This window comes from Acanthaster planci, linkage group LG09, assembly GCF_054643075.1.
Source record: "Acanthaster planci isolate LZ-2023a linkage group LG09, COTS_SCS, whole genome shotgun sequence".
NCBI classification, from domain to species: domain Eukaryota; kingdom Metazoa; phylum Echinodermata; class Asteroidea; order Valvatida; family Acanthasteridae; genus Acanthaster; species Acanthaster planci.
Genome location: NC_141785.1, coordinates 20,957,079 through 20,971,893, shown reverse-complemented (window position 1 = coordinate 20,971,893; position 14,815 = coordinate 20,957,079). Strand labels below are relative to the sequence as shown.

General features: G+C 39.3%; 1 protein-coding gene across 1 annotated transcript; it reads right to left on the bottom strand.

The window, feature by feature from the left end:
• Positions 1 to 1,705: 1,705 nt before the first annotated feature.
• Positions 1,706 to 10,259, bottom strand: LOC110985474 (development-specific protein LVN1.2-like). The gene is made up of 6 exons (XM_087141498.1): positions 9,893 to 10,259; positions 7,293 to 7,456; positions 5,752 to 5,833; positions 5,375 to 5,542; positions 3,621 to 3,712; positions 1,706 to 2,941 (listed from the first exon to the last, which is right to left on the bottom strand). The coding sequence occupies exons 1-6, from the start codon at positions 9,999 to 10,001 to the stop codon at positions 2,882 to 2,884; spliced, it is 675 nt and encodes a 224-aa protein (XP_086997624.1). The 5' UTR covers positions 10,002 to 10,259; the 3' UTR covers positions 1,706 to 2,881.
• Between the last annotated feature and the right edge of the window lie 4,556 nt (positions 10,260 to 14,815).

The window sequence follows — 14,815 nt, the reverse complement described above, 5'->3', positions numbered from 1 at the left end:
GCTTCATGGTGTTTATAGATGGCACCCTTATGTTTTCTTTTTAATTTATTTCCATTTCCCGTGCTTGCATAGTACATGCTACAGGTAGCAGGCCGCGTTTCTGTTTCTGTCTTTTTCATGCATTCTTTCTAACTTGTGTTTTCATTAAAAGTGAGCTGTTGATGAAAAGGTGTTGTTTTGTTTGTTTAAATCAAATGTAATTAGAAAGAGCGTGACGATCAACTATATATCAGCCTTGTCTTCAGGAAATAGATAACATTAACGTCAGCCTCAACAATGTTTAAGCTTTTCCTACTCTAATTCTGATCTTTCTAATAATCATTTGTAAATCCATTCTAAGGCCCCCCCCCCAAAAGTCCTCGGTTACTGGTACGTATGACGGGCGATGTCCGTGCCAATGATATAAATTTGTACACAAAGCATTGACCCTTAATAATCTAATTAACAAGAGAAAGTCAAATAACAGGAGTTATTTAATTATCATGTCTGATTTCTTCGGCCTATTCTTTTAAATTCAATTTTGAATCACAACAAAAATGACGTTAAAGTAACCGCTAATTCAAACTTATCTTAACGATACACTCTATGACGAAATTGAATGATTTAATCGATCAAATGGATGACAAAAAACGAATTTGCTTTTTCAATTCAACGTCATTCCCGGAGTGAGACAAAAATGACTATAATTGAGACGAATAAGGATTTTTTCCGTGATTTACAATGCTCTGGAAGTGAAATCTAGTGGTGTTATTTCGGAATTGGAATCGACATTTAGGGCGAGTGACCCCTTTTTGACGAAACTGAACTTTCGTTCAAGCAATTTTTAATGAAAGAAGTGCTAAATTAACCGGGAAAACTCTAAGAACTAATTTGAGGACATGAATATATGTCCTTGCTTTGTCTGATTACTGTTTTACATGCAGAGCTGCTGCGGCAAACCATGCACAGACCGTTAGTCTGACGTTTAGTTCGTTACATGTGAGGGGTGCTTGTAGTTAGGGCGGATGCTGGCCAACTCCAATAGCTCATGAAGGCTTGTATAATCCTAAAAGGCAAATTTGGGGTAGGCAAAGCTCCCCTAATTAATCAAAAACAGATATAACTTCAGTTGAGAGACCAAATGAAAGCAAGGGCGAACAATCCAAAGTTTAATCAAGGTGGATCTCGGGCTGTAAGTAATCTTAGACCGCAGGAAATAACTTTGATTCCGTCCATTAGGCCATTTATCCTGGCAGGACATACGTTGAGTTTATGGCACACCCAAGAGGAAGGATGCTTGCTCTGGTATTCGTGATTCCAGATGGTTAGATGTTCTTTAACATGTGTTTACGCACATAAAAACCATCTCAGTCACTGTCAACTGTTCCACAGACAAGACAAATTTATATTGATCACAAAGACTTGAATTGGAATTCATCTTGAGCGAAAAATACCTTGCATTCCAATATGAACATGGTTTTAGTTGGACCGCCTCTTGCTGGTACTAGAATCATTTTGTCATTCCCTTTTTGTATAATGAACCATTTCTTCATCACTGATTTGATGACCGTTCACCTACCATTGTTCACTCCATCCAGTATCACGACTGACTTTAAAATAAAACGGATCCAAAATTCAAGTTTTAATCAGCTTGAAGATGAATGACTAAAACATTGTTTCGGATTCAGAATCACTCTTTTTTCCATTGACTCATGCGAGACGGGGATTGCTTTGCTTTCCAATGAGTGTTATTTAATCACCTTTTGTGTAGCACCTACAGCGAAAAACATTTAAAAGCCAAGAAAGGAAGACAGTGGAACATGCAGGGACACTTCCCCCTCTGTCCCTCTGTTTTAATAATTTTTGTTAATTCCCGGGATCTGCCACTGAGCTATATGATACCTAGCACCACTAGGAATTCAAACTCAATAACGATGTTTCAAAAAGAAAGCAGAGATCCAAATACAAAAAGCCACGCATTGTCTACATGCATAACCTTCACACATAGAGACGGTCCCTCATAAAATTTCGAAATTCCTTCCACTAGGTGTACAATCGCCCACAAAAGAGTTTCAGTTCTGTCTAACGGGGCCTAGTAATCATTAAATAGATAGGCCTAAAGGGGTGAATTCCAACCAAATCTGAGTATTTTGTTCATGAGACTAGCTTGAGTACCTTTATATGGCGAGCAAAGTTAACATTTAATCCCGAAATAGAGATTCTTTTTTTTCAGTCGAACAAAGTTTACATCGAATCGAAAAATAGAGCTATCTCTATTTCTTATACAGATATATCTATTTCAGGATAAATGTTAATTTTGTACGCCATAATTTTATTGGTCTCGGAAATCGTCTGGTATTATTTCGAAGAGTAAGTAAACACCCTCTGTACAGTGCCACAGCCCATCATTTCATTTGTCTCAAACAATTTTCAGGACTTTTTAAAAGTGCTTTAGGGAAAACATTCACTATCATCCCTCAATTGCGTATTGCTTGATATTATGCAAAAATGTGATTTTTTAGAATTCAAGTAGAATGATTCCCTGCTTTTACTATCACGTTCACGGCAAAAGTAAGAAATAATGAACCTTGAGGGGAAAAATTTCACTTAGTGCAAATAAATGTATCCCCTAAGGGGTAATTACTGGACTGCTTCAAAATTCGGGCCTTTAAAGTCTGACGAGGGCATTACATCACTTACAACAATTTGTTTTGATCGGGAGGGATATGATTGTGATTCGTTGAAAAGGTCGTATCACGTGAAGAAAAATATATGTAAGCTTTGATATGGTAGTGAACAAAATTCAGGAAGCTGTGCGATCTATATTCGCTTTAAGATTTTACACATCAAATCTGTCAGCGGTCAGGTTCAGGAAGTCGTCTGGACGGAACTGCCGATGTTCTTAAAACAGAACTTGACTGTACTTCAACAGCTCCAGCAGTTTGGGTTCTTTCTCGATGTACTAAGAATCCAAAAACAATAGAAGATTTAGGCCCTACTTCAATGGCACCATAAAACTTACACGGGAAAGTAAGCGAACTAAACATCAAATCGGAAACCACCTGATTCATTAACATCCTCATTTTCAGACGCCTTAGGTAGGCAACAAACTGTGTATATAGCCATACTGCTTCCCACTCAGTGCCGTATTCAGCGGGGGCGGTGGAAAACTTTCCCCCCTCCCACAGAAACTTTTGCAGATTTTTTTTTTACAAAGAGTGGGTGACTGGGAAAGAAAGTACTCGGTATATTTATTTATCATATATACACTGCACTAAGTCTCGAAGGAAAAAAACACCAGCAAATAAAAGCAAGGATGTCAGGACCGTAAGGCTTTTCATTCATTTTTCTCTCCACATCACCATGTTGAATAACCCCGAAGACACTTTCGCTTTTGGATTCCTCACCCCCAGCGCCAAAAGCTGAATACGCCACTAACTCCAGTTATGCCCTGAGGTTATATCGAATAGCTAAAATCCAGCGCAGACGATTTCGAAAAAGTTTTCGTCTTTTCTTCTGGGAACAGGAGAGAATGTCTCACAGTTCTCTGTCAGCCAAACAAGTTTTTCTTCGCCTTCTTAAAAACAAAGTTGTACGTTTCGCGTATAAGCCTCGCTAAGCTCAAACGTCTATAGTCTTACCGTAGGGCAGTATTCAGGCACTTCAAAGAACCTGTCTGGGTCGGCAATGCCTGCCTTGTAGTTGAAATAGCCGGCGAATGAAAGGATCGAGGCTACAACCGGGAAGTAATTAGAAGGGATTATTGCTGGAGTTGACAAAAAAAGCCGAAAATGATTGTTTTCCGACTTTCCAAATGGGAGAGGTCATCTATACTTTCAAATGTCACTTATGCCCAAGTTAATTTTGTTCATCCCCACAGCTTTTACAGGGCGCTTGAACGGCCAAATGCATAACGTTGTTTTCCACTAATTAGATACAGTTCAATATGGAGTACCACGGTCAACGATGCTTTGGCATGAAACGGCGCATGGATTGGGACAGGCAACCCAAAATGCTTTGTGCGTCCAAAGCTGTGACGTATTTTCCTTCGCAGAGACTTGTATTTCATGCATTTATTTTGAATCCACTGGAGAATTTTTTTTTATAAATTACGTCTTTTCGAATTGCCCCGCAATTGCACGTTTCTAATGAATACATGCCGATTTACACAGACAAGTACCGATTCTTAACACCAAATTGCATGCTGGTTTGAAGGTTTCCTTAATTAAATAACGAGCCTATAAAGTTTTGGGAGCGACACCGCTCGATGATGTAGAATTCGTAAAGTACTGTACTCGAATAAAACTAAATTTTATCACTAAATGATCAACTTATTAATTTGGCAAGGGATCTTCTCGTGTATTCATTTTTAGGTCTTGTACAAAAGGACAACATTATAGCAGTTAAACAGTGTCCACTACACCGTGTTTGGTTGCGCATGCGTGCATATTGTTATGGAGACAATTAATTTTGTGACAAAAGCCACACATTTTAACAAATGGGGCTTTGAGGGCAATCAGCCAATCAAAGATCTTGTTCTGTGATATTTGGAAGTTGGTTCTTTATATTTTAGAGATAGAAAGTTATGGCAGGAACAAAGGAAAATGCTGTCAATGCTATCTCAGCATCTGAAGCAACAACTTTTACAATCTGGCTTTATTTCACTATCTGGCGGAAAAATTTGTGTCGAATTCAGAATCATTTTGCAGAATTCTTTCTCCGGTGGATTCAAACATTTTGGTAATCGATTCAGACAGTTTAATCTAGCTTGAAATATATCTGCTTCTTATAACCAAGAAAACCTATTTTATCATAAAAATTATTACAACCGGCAACACTCGGTTTCTTTAAGAACAAAAATGCCTTTTTTTTTAAACCAAACTTTGCAGCACATTTTCTTGGGCTGGCATAAAATCAATACTACATGAAATGTAATTTGTATTTGGACTTATCATTAAAATAATCATTATTTTGGCCAACTTTCTTCAAAATTCACCCACCTCATTTTATAATCAAAGTACACGAAATAAGAAATTGCCCATTACTATCCGCCTTGAACCAAAGCACTCCCTCATCGGTTGAAAAGAGCCAAGTTCGTTTGGAAGGCCAATTTTACCGGGCAGGTAACCACGTAACCGTAACGCGTGCATTTCCTAGTCGCGTGGAGTGACAATGTGACCAATCAATTTCCTTCGTCCATATCCTCATAACCAATAGCTTTTTCTCATGCTAAATGCAGGCTTATTCGTTATATTAAGAAATCAGTGACAACTTATGGTTTCAGCACCAACCGAGAATCCAATCATTTCAGTAAGTATTTTCCCTTCTTTTCCCCAATATGCGTTTATCTTCTTCCCAAGAATTCGGACAGCAAATCGCAGGCTACTTTACTCACTTCTGAATGTAGTTCCAGAAAAACTGGCACTATTTGGAATGCAACCTTCCTTGGTCACGGACACCGACGATCGACCATTCTTAAATAGTTGCTGGATTTGGTAGTGGTAGGAATCGATGAACAACTGACGGTCTCCAAGGTAGACTGTGGTATTAAAGTCTACTCCAGCTATACAGAGAAAGAAGCACCACACGAAAATGAAGCTAAGACGTACTCAAGAATAACAACACTGTCCAATAAGCGGAATTGTTATAATAATGTTTTATAAGTTAAACACAGCCAACTGTTTCACTAATTCAAACTGTAATAATTCAAACCAATTACGACCACCTCCAAAACGGACAAACATTCGGCTAAACACCGAAAAATAATCTTACGGGGAACGCAGCGTGGGATATCACCTTGCAGTTTCGTTTTGGAACACTTTAATTCATCCGTATCAATGATGTACTGGAATCCCTGCAGATAGTTACGGGAAAAATGAAGTATAAATAAAAATGACTTTTTAGTTTCAAATAGGAGCTACTCTGTTCCGTATAAATTAACTTCATCATGTAATTACTTCAGTCCAACTGAAACTGTTAAGCATACACTAAGACTTTTCGAAGGTATCTACGTTTCCAGTTAAACATCCCTCCCTGGATGTGTGTCACACAACGGACTTATACTGTAACTGTGTAACTGCGTTGGGTAATTCCAGAAATCAGGGGTCCATTTTTGTTCGTGTCCCTCTCACATCTGACATAACATTTTTTAAGTTTAGAACACATTTTCTAATTTCCAAGAGTGATGAATTAATGCAAATACCTGCCAAACCAATAGTAATAGTTTGAAATCAATTACGGTGATATTTCCATGTCAAAAAACAAAAGTCAGATGTATGGGACACTTAAATGTCACACTTTTGGACCCCTAATTTCTGGAATTACCCAAAACTCAGAATGCACAAAGCCAAATGATCGCATTTGTGGATAAACTGTTTGCAGCCAATTTGGAACTTCTTCTCCGTTTTCAAAAGTGACACAAAAGTGTTCTCAATGGCATTCGGACAAAGCTGGAAATGTGCACCTATGATCAGAATCTAAATCTAAATCAGATTTGAATCTGACTTTGGATCAGATGGGGGGGAGTACATATTTCCCACAGGGAATCGGCTTCATCCCCCAACACTTTTTTGCGGTGAGCAAATTATAGCAGCAAAAAGTACTGAAGGATAGTTTCAAGCGGGTTCTTCTCCATAAAGATCATAACTTTATGAAGAGATTTATCAGTTGATTTGTCTTTATTCAATTTAAGTTTAAGTTTTTCCTCTATTCAAAAGGAACTTTGCTCTCCCTAATGGGGTTACACTTCCTCCATTCAAGGTTTTGCGTTTCAGGACAGGATACTGTTAAGTACATGTACTTCCGTCAAGGTGTCACCGTCGAGGTACCGGCTGGGGCGCGGTGCGTGCCCAGGCTTACGCCAGGTAAGCTCGACTGTTCTAGGCAAACCGTGTACTATGAGATTATCCCGACTTTTTTTCAGAACTCAAATTTCTTGCTGGTTTTCCGGCCAAGTCCATAATACTCTAATATTTAAAACCGCAATGAAAAATTTAAAATATATATTTTGTAAGAGGAGCAGGGTGGTGCGGCCCTGAACAATGATAGAGACATTGAATTAAAATTGACCAGTAAAGCTACTTGAATTTGCTATTCAATGCGACAATAGCTTCGTTGATCAAAGAATTACGAATGGCATTAGCCAACCCTGAACTACACTTGATTTCTTTTCAACAAAAAATAAAATATCAGAGCGAAATAAAATGATATAATTATACCTAACCAATAAATAAAACATACATAACCATTCACATAACCATGCATGATTAGAGAATACACATTCATTGGCTTGATTCTTATTGGTTTTACTAAACCTGTTCATAGTCGTAGATGAGTCGCTGCCTCGAAGGACGTTCTTCATCAGACTGAAAGAGCGTAAACTCATTGCCTATCATATTTTTGTTCACATCAACGGCGGACTGACCAACAACAGCTAAACGCTTTGTTCCTCCACGTCCACCCACGGCTGTCTTTGAACCTGGATAGATATAACAAGATGTGACAAATAATCCACAACTTGTCAGCTATGTACAAACAACGAGTCTACCACCAGTCCTTTCACAATGTCCTCATCAAATCCAATCACAAGTCTTTCCCAAGTACCAAGGCAACGAAGAAATGTGTTTTTGCCTAATTCACAGCTTTTACCACTGCTTTTAAAACGTAATGACTGTTTTTATAAAGACCTGAGATGGATTTAGCTAGGACCGGAAGCGGGTAATGAATCCGGCAGAATCCTGCCGGGTGTATGTAAATGAGGAAACAATGCCCATGCTTTCTCTATTTTGTGACCGAAAATAACTTCACCATAAGTTGTTCATTTACTTTAAATTTTATACAATAACCACTGATTTGAAATAACTTGCCGTAGAATTGTTTATCGATGATAATCATTGAAAAAAATACTACACCGTGAACACCAGAGGCTTAGCAAGCATAGGTACCAATGTTTTATTTACCTCCCTGCTGAATTCATGTTAATTAAAGCGTTGGTGTTGGCCTGACAATTACTAAAATATTCAGCATCCAAATTGGCAAGGCTGATCTCTCACGTTAAACCACAGCTGGCTACCGGTCCCTATATAATAAGAACGGGGACCAGTCCAGCCCTGATGCAGGATAGCAATCTCTCACGTTAAACCACAGCTGGCTACCGGTCCCTCTATAATAAGAACGGGGACCAGTCCAGCCCTGATGCAGGATAGCAATCTCTCACGTTAAACCACAGCTGGCTACCGGTCCCTATATAATAGGGACGGGGACCAGTCCAGCCCTGATGCAGGATAGCAATCTCTCACGTTAAACCACAGCTGGCTACCGGTCCCTATATAATAGGGACGGGGACCAGTCCAGCCCTGATGCAGGATAGCAATCTCTCACGTTAAACCACAGCTGACTACCGGTCCCTATATAATAGGGACGGGGACCAGTCCAGCCCTGATGCAGGATAGCAATCTCTCACGTTAAACCACAGCTGACTACCGGTCCCTATATAATAGGGACGGGGACCAGTCCAGCCCTGATGCATAGCTGGCTTTATTCCAGATTCTTGTACTTACCCCAAAAAATCGCTTATGCTGCAGAGAAACGGTCAGGGTAGCTCCTCAGTAAACCTGTCTGTTTCTATTATCCCCGACCTTATTTCCATTCTCGGATGCCTCAGACCTGAGGAATATCGCATTCTTCTCATCCCATTGGGATACAATCATAGGATTTTGGGGGTTTCGACAACTTTTGCAATGTCCATAGAAACATGCGTGTCCTAAACAGATCCCCGTTGCCCAGCTTCTGGTTTCGAGGGGCAAATTCAAAAGCGAATGCTGCTTCATGCTTATTCGACATGATCTGATGATGTTGACAAAAAAAAATAAAATCATAAGCCTTACCAAAAAATCCGTTTGGGGCAAGTTTCCCCCCCCCACCACCTCCAGATACGCCACTTTTCGCCCTATCACATCATACATGTACATTCAACAATCAAACGATCAGATCCTCGGAAATGCAAAAATATTCTTGAATATCCCCCCCCCCCACACACACCCAAGTGTGCATTTGCCTGCAACCGGGGACCCCCTATTGTTCCTCTTTTTTTTGTACTCTAACTTTTTTAGAGACCACCCATATGTTTTGTACACAGTTGTCAATCGGGGACCCTCAGTCAATCGGGGACCTTATTGTCCTCTATTGTTCAGGGTCCCCAATTGAATGCAGAAACAAACTCATACCTGTTTTACATAGAAGTATGGACATTCCTTTTGTTTTCTTGCGGTTAAGGAAACTTGAGGAAAACACTCCTTCTCTCTGACCTAGGACAACTCCTTCGGGCTGGATTTTTGATGATGATTCCCTAGACTGTTCCTCTTCAAGTTGCCACGGATAACCTTGACCCCAAAATGCCTCTGAATCTGTTTTTCAGAGAGGGGAAACACTGTGCGGACGTGTGCAAGTCCACGCTACGCCATCCCACCCTTTGTGCAGAGGTCCACACTATGTATGCCACGCCTGCACACCTTTGGTTTCCCTAAACATGACTATATTTGGATGTGATAACCTACTGGGCATTGTGGCAACACTGCTTGAGTCTCTGTTTGAATTCAACATCGATAGGAACTACTGCTCCCCCAAAACAATATCCTGCACCTGCAATGTGCTAGGGAAAGTACATGTACCTTTACTTGACAGTTTGCATTGTTTGCATATCTTGACTTCTCCAATGTTTTATTTTCTAACACTAAAAACAACCTAAAATAAAGAGACTTGAAAAGGCCTTATACGTGGCCGGAATTTTGTAACTTGACTCGATGAAACTTCACAGTTCTCAAGACATTCCCTTCTCTTACAAGTATTTCCCAATCCTGAATCTAACCATAAAGGTTTCTCATGTAAGCAAAGATTTCAAAAGAGTTGCACTTACCAACACCTACCACAAATTGGTCTGGGAAGCAACATGGCCCCTCTGCAGGTTGAGCACAGCTCGTTGCCAAGCCTAAGATTAACAGCAAGGCGGCCAATTTGATGTCCATTTTTACCAACTCGATAGTTGAGAACTCAGCGTTGACTTTCACAAAGAGTTGAACTGAAATCTCAGACTCAAGTGGTCCTGTTCATCAACCAGGGGCCTGTTTTATATTTAAGCCGGCTTGGCAAAATTGCAGTCACGTGATTTATCTTTCTTGAGGCCACACCTTCAGAGAGACAATTTACGTAGCAAATTTTCTATTGGTTGTTCGAGCCTGCGCAGCAATTACAAAGCGTCGAGCCACCTAGTTCGAACAACGGCACGTCTTCAGGAACTTCATACTCCTGGTTTCCAACCTTCCAGCGACCTTTCAAGGCATCAGGAGTGTCACTTTACCACCGAGACCAACGTACGTGATCGCTCGCATGCAACAGCGTTTACTTCGGGTCAAAAGGCAAATAACTTTTATCCTAAGTAAAATTTTTGAGGTCGCCATATCTACCTTTAGCTTCCATTTTAATATCCGTGATCAACGCTTCCTCATCAAGTTTGTAACCTGAGCTTACTCTTCCGACAAAATCAAGTAAATGTCTCAAATACCAGTCAACTGAACTTAGAGGGAATCCCTTCAAATTTCGAAAGGCCAAAAGTTTTCGGAGACGTTTGGAGAACAACATTCGGAAGTATCGTCCATATGTGGATTTTTCCTGGAGTAAACCTCAAGTTTGTCAATAAAAAAAATATGCTGGATTTGAAATTTCTCATAGCCATGCATTTTTCATGCGCAGCAGAACGAGGATGTTATGTCTTTAACGTTGGGACTCTTTATTGAGATGTTAAGGATGTTCATGTTACAGGGAACCACACCATGAATATACGTGGATTAGGGTAATAATCTACCCAAAATTCTTTGCGTTTTCTGAACTTTTTGCGGTATCGGTGAGCTTTTTATTTGCCCGTCGATGTAGCGCCCCAATCGAACGAAGTACCAGTACCCACCATTTTTGTCACCAAAATACTACTCAGGAGACATGATAAACACACATGAATTCGGTTGCCAATTTGTTGTGTTCGGTCTTCAAAATCACGGAATTTATTGACTGTTACGTGTCATGGAATTTTTGATCTTTACATGCTAATGTTAAACCTGGGTGTAATCTTTTCTTCGATCCATACGCAAGATTTGAGGTTACATAATCATGACCATGCACTGAGTTGATTTTGCCGGAGAAACTGGCCACTTTTAAACTTGGATAATTCCACATCTTTTCGGTATAATTTGAGTTTAACCCCAAAATGTCGCCCTATGCGGAGTCATTTTGACGAGCAGGCCAAGGTAATTAAACTTAACCGCTTCAAAAGGTGGATAAGTGTGGCCTGGCTAGGGCGTTTCATAATTCACAATGACTTGTGCTGATAACTAGAAAAATAATCGGGAGGGGACACAGTGTGATTGTCATCAATTTGTTGGATGCCTGTTCATGTCGCAAGCTTAATCTCCTACGATTTTTCTTCTACCGAGTATCATCATGAAATGGAAATATTCAATTAAATGAAACAATTTAACTCTACACGGCTTTGATTATGGAGGACGGAAAGTGGCCACCTGCTTTACTGCTATCAGAATGGTAGAAAAGCAGATGTTATGTTCTGGTAACATGCAATTTCGACTTTTCTGCTAACTCAAAAAGCAGAACGAACATTGTTTGGTCATGGATTTTTCTATTTTTCTGCTTCAAGAAAGGCACATTTTACTTTTTCTTCATTTGTAGGCGGCCAAAAAGCATCTGTTTTTCTGCTCTCGAGCAGGCAGAAATTTGGATCGGACATTATGACGACAACTGTGAATTCAACTTTTCTGCTTTTGTGATACCGGAAAAGCAGATTTTACATAGGTGGCCAAAAAGTGGCCATCTGCTTTTCTGCCTTCCAAGGGCCGTGAACCTCAGGTTATGACCATTTCCTTTCTTGGGGATTGAAGACGTATAAACCGGTAATTACAGTCCACCCTATCTTTTATGATGAAAGATTCACAATTTTTCCTTGGCCCAAGCAAGCTTGTGCGTCTATTGGACGATAGTTGCAAAACTGTATTTCCTTTGAGATGCTGTTTTCTCAGCCTCACACCTTCAAAAGGTACCTCTCCAATTCGGTTAAACTTGGCAGATAGCCAGATAGCAAGTGACGTAGACGAATATTTACCTCATACGATAATGACGTCATCAGATGACAAGTCACATGACATTAGATGTGCAACCTTTAAATCACTATGTCTTCAGAATACATGCCAGATTTCGTTGAGACCTAAAGGGCAGCTAGAAAGGCAAATGCTTACGGCGGAAATGTACATGATGCAGTGTTGGCTGGCGCTGATAGGTTCGTGCAGAAGATTTTTTAGTTCAAGATTAGTGGAAGATTAGAAGATTAGTTTAGCCCAATGTTCTGTTTGCAGACAAATGAACACTTATTAGTTGTTGTCATTTTCTTTTTGGAACCCTATCTTCTCCATACGATTTGTACACGTTTTTAGCCATTCGAATTTGGTAGTTTTAAACATCTGACTGACTTCATAATTGGCAGGTCCTTAGATAATCATCCAAAATGGTCCAAGGAGAAATTTATACTGATGATATCATCACGTGATTTATTATTGCATTTTGAATATTTAATTTTCACACGTTTTGCACATGTTTTTCAACTGCAGAATTTGGCACTGTTATCACTACGATTGACTTCCTGTTAGCTACACATTTTGTCCACCAATTAGTGAGAGTCCAAGAAAGAAACCGTCACTGTAACGTAACCAGGTGTCACGACACATGTATCAAGGGAGCAAACTTCAAATCTTTATCTCTTCTCAAATACATGTCCGATTGGGTGGAATCATTGCAGATAGCTCGAGGGGAAGTGTTAAAGACGAAAATGGACATCTTGTTATGATGGCATCATCAGGTGACATGTCACGTGACATTAAATCCCCCTATCTCCTGAAGAAGTATATCTCCAATAGGGTTGAAACTTATTGCAGGTAGCTAGAAAACGAAAGTTATCAGCAAAAATTGACAGCATGTGATGAAGACATTAGTAGGTGGCAAGTCACGTGCATGGTGCTCCCTTTTAATCCCTGTATCTCCTGACTTGCATCAGCGATTGGGTTAAAAGGTTGTAGATGTAGTTGTAGCTAGAAAAGAAAGTGTTATAGACAAAACTGTCTTGTGATGATGATGTTATCAACTGACAAGTCACGTGACATTAAAGGTGCATCATCCTTTAAAGCCGTATAAACATGTATCTTCTGAAGTACCGGTGCAATTGAGTTGAAACCTGGCAGATAGCTACAAAGGAACGTGTCTCAGATGAAAATATAGATCTCAGGTGATGGCGACGTCATAAGGTGACAAGTCTTTTGACATTAAAGATGCACTCTTAAAAGCACTACATGTATATCTAAGTTCTAAGTACACTGGTTGAAACCCTGCAGGTGGCTAAAAATGACGACGTGTTTAAAAGCTTACACTTCAAGGTTGTTTGATTTAAATCAAACGATTTCAATCATTAATTTAAATTACTTAAGAAAATTAAATCGTGTTCAAGAAACCTTAAATTCTTTTGGGTATTTGAAAGAAAGAAATGGATAAATTTAATATACTGCTGCCTTTAACCATTTCCATACCACCAGAATTCGGTCATTTCGTGTATAATGTTTCTCTTTACACCTATTCGACGTGTATATGTGCATGTGCACCTAATATACATGTACATGTACACCACTCTCCATTTCGTATGACTGCATGTACACGTATTTATGGAATTCAATAGCCATTATCATAAAATTGGAACACCAAGATGTGTACTTGTTCAATAAAGTCTCTGGAAATGTTATACATAAGGCATTTCATGTGCAAGTAAAGGAGTGTTATCTCAAAAAAAGGGAAAGACACTGATCTTTAATCACCTTGTTTTATTAATGAAATTTGCATAAACAGTTATTTATACCAAGAGTTTGTGTGTATTTCAGTAAACAGGTTTCTGGACTTAGAAAACTTTTGTGTTTGATTAGAAATAAACAGTTCAACATATGATAAACTTTACCCCATCAGTCGGCAGGGAGTTCTTTAGTCATCACATGGTATTTCATGTCTTGAACTGTAGCACCTTCATCGAGGTTACATCAATGAACTACCCTTATGCATCGATGGTCCTAAAAACAATGACGTTATCATGACATCATCAATCGATTTATTATTGACTATTCAATATTTATTTCATCCCGTTGAGTTTGTACACGTTTTTAAGGCACCATTTTGGTAGCTAAGAGATTTTCAATTGTCATCACTTGAAACTTGCAGCCAACAAAGACCTGATGCAAAAATGATGCCACAGTTATGATGTCATAATGACGTCATCATTTGATTTTTTGGGGATTTTATAATATTAAGTTTTTCCTATTGGTTTTGTACACTTCTTCAACAGCCAGATTTCAGCACTCTGTTCAAGGTGATTAACTTCGCATGGGCTTACCTCTAAGTCCATCACATGCAGAGGGTCTCAGAACAGTACTGTCATAATGTCATCATCAGGGGTCACGTGACACTAGATTAAAGTAGCACTTTTTTCCATAGGGTTTGTACACGTTTTTCTACTGCTATTGATATTAATGACTAGGTGGTTTTCCACCCACTTCGGTTGAGGATTACTATGAGAACGAAAGTGAAATCGCATTTTTCTCTCTCCATTCGATTACAAAGATATCCAAGTGTAATGACAAGCCATCTATTAAGGTCCACTTAAATTATTAGTTTAAGGACGCCAAGGCAAAGGAAGACGGGCAGATAGATTCCAAATGTAACTTTCTCAATTCAAATATCCAGGTATGAT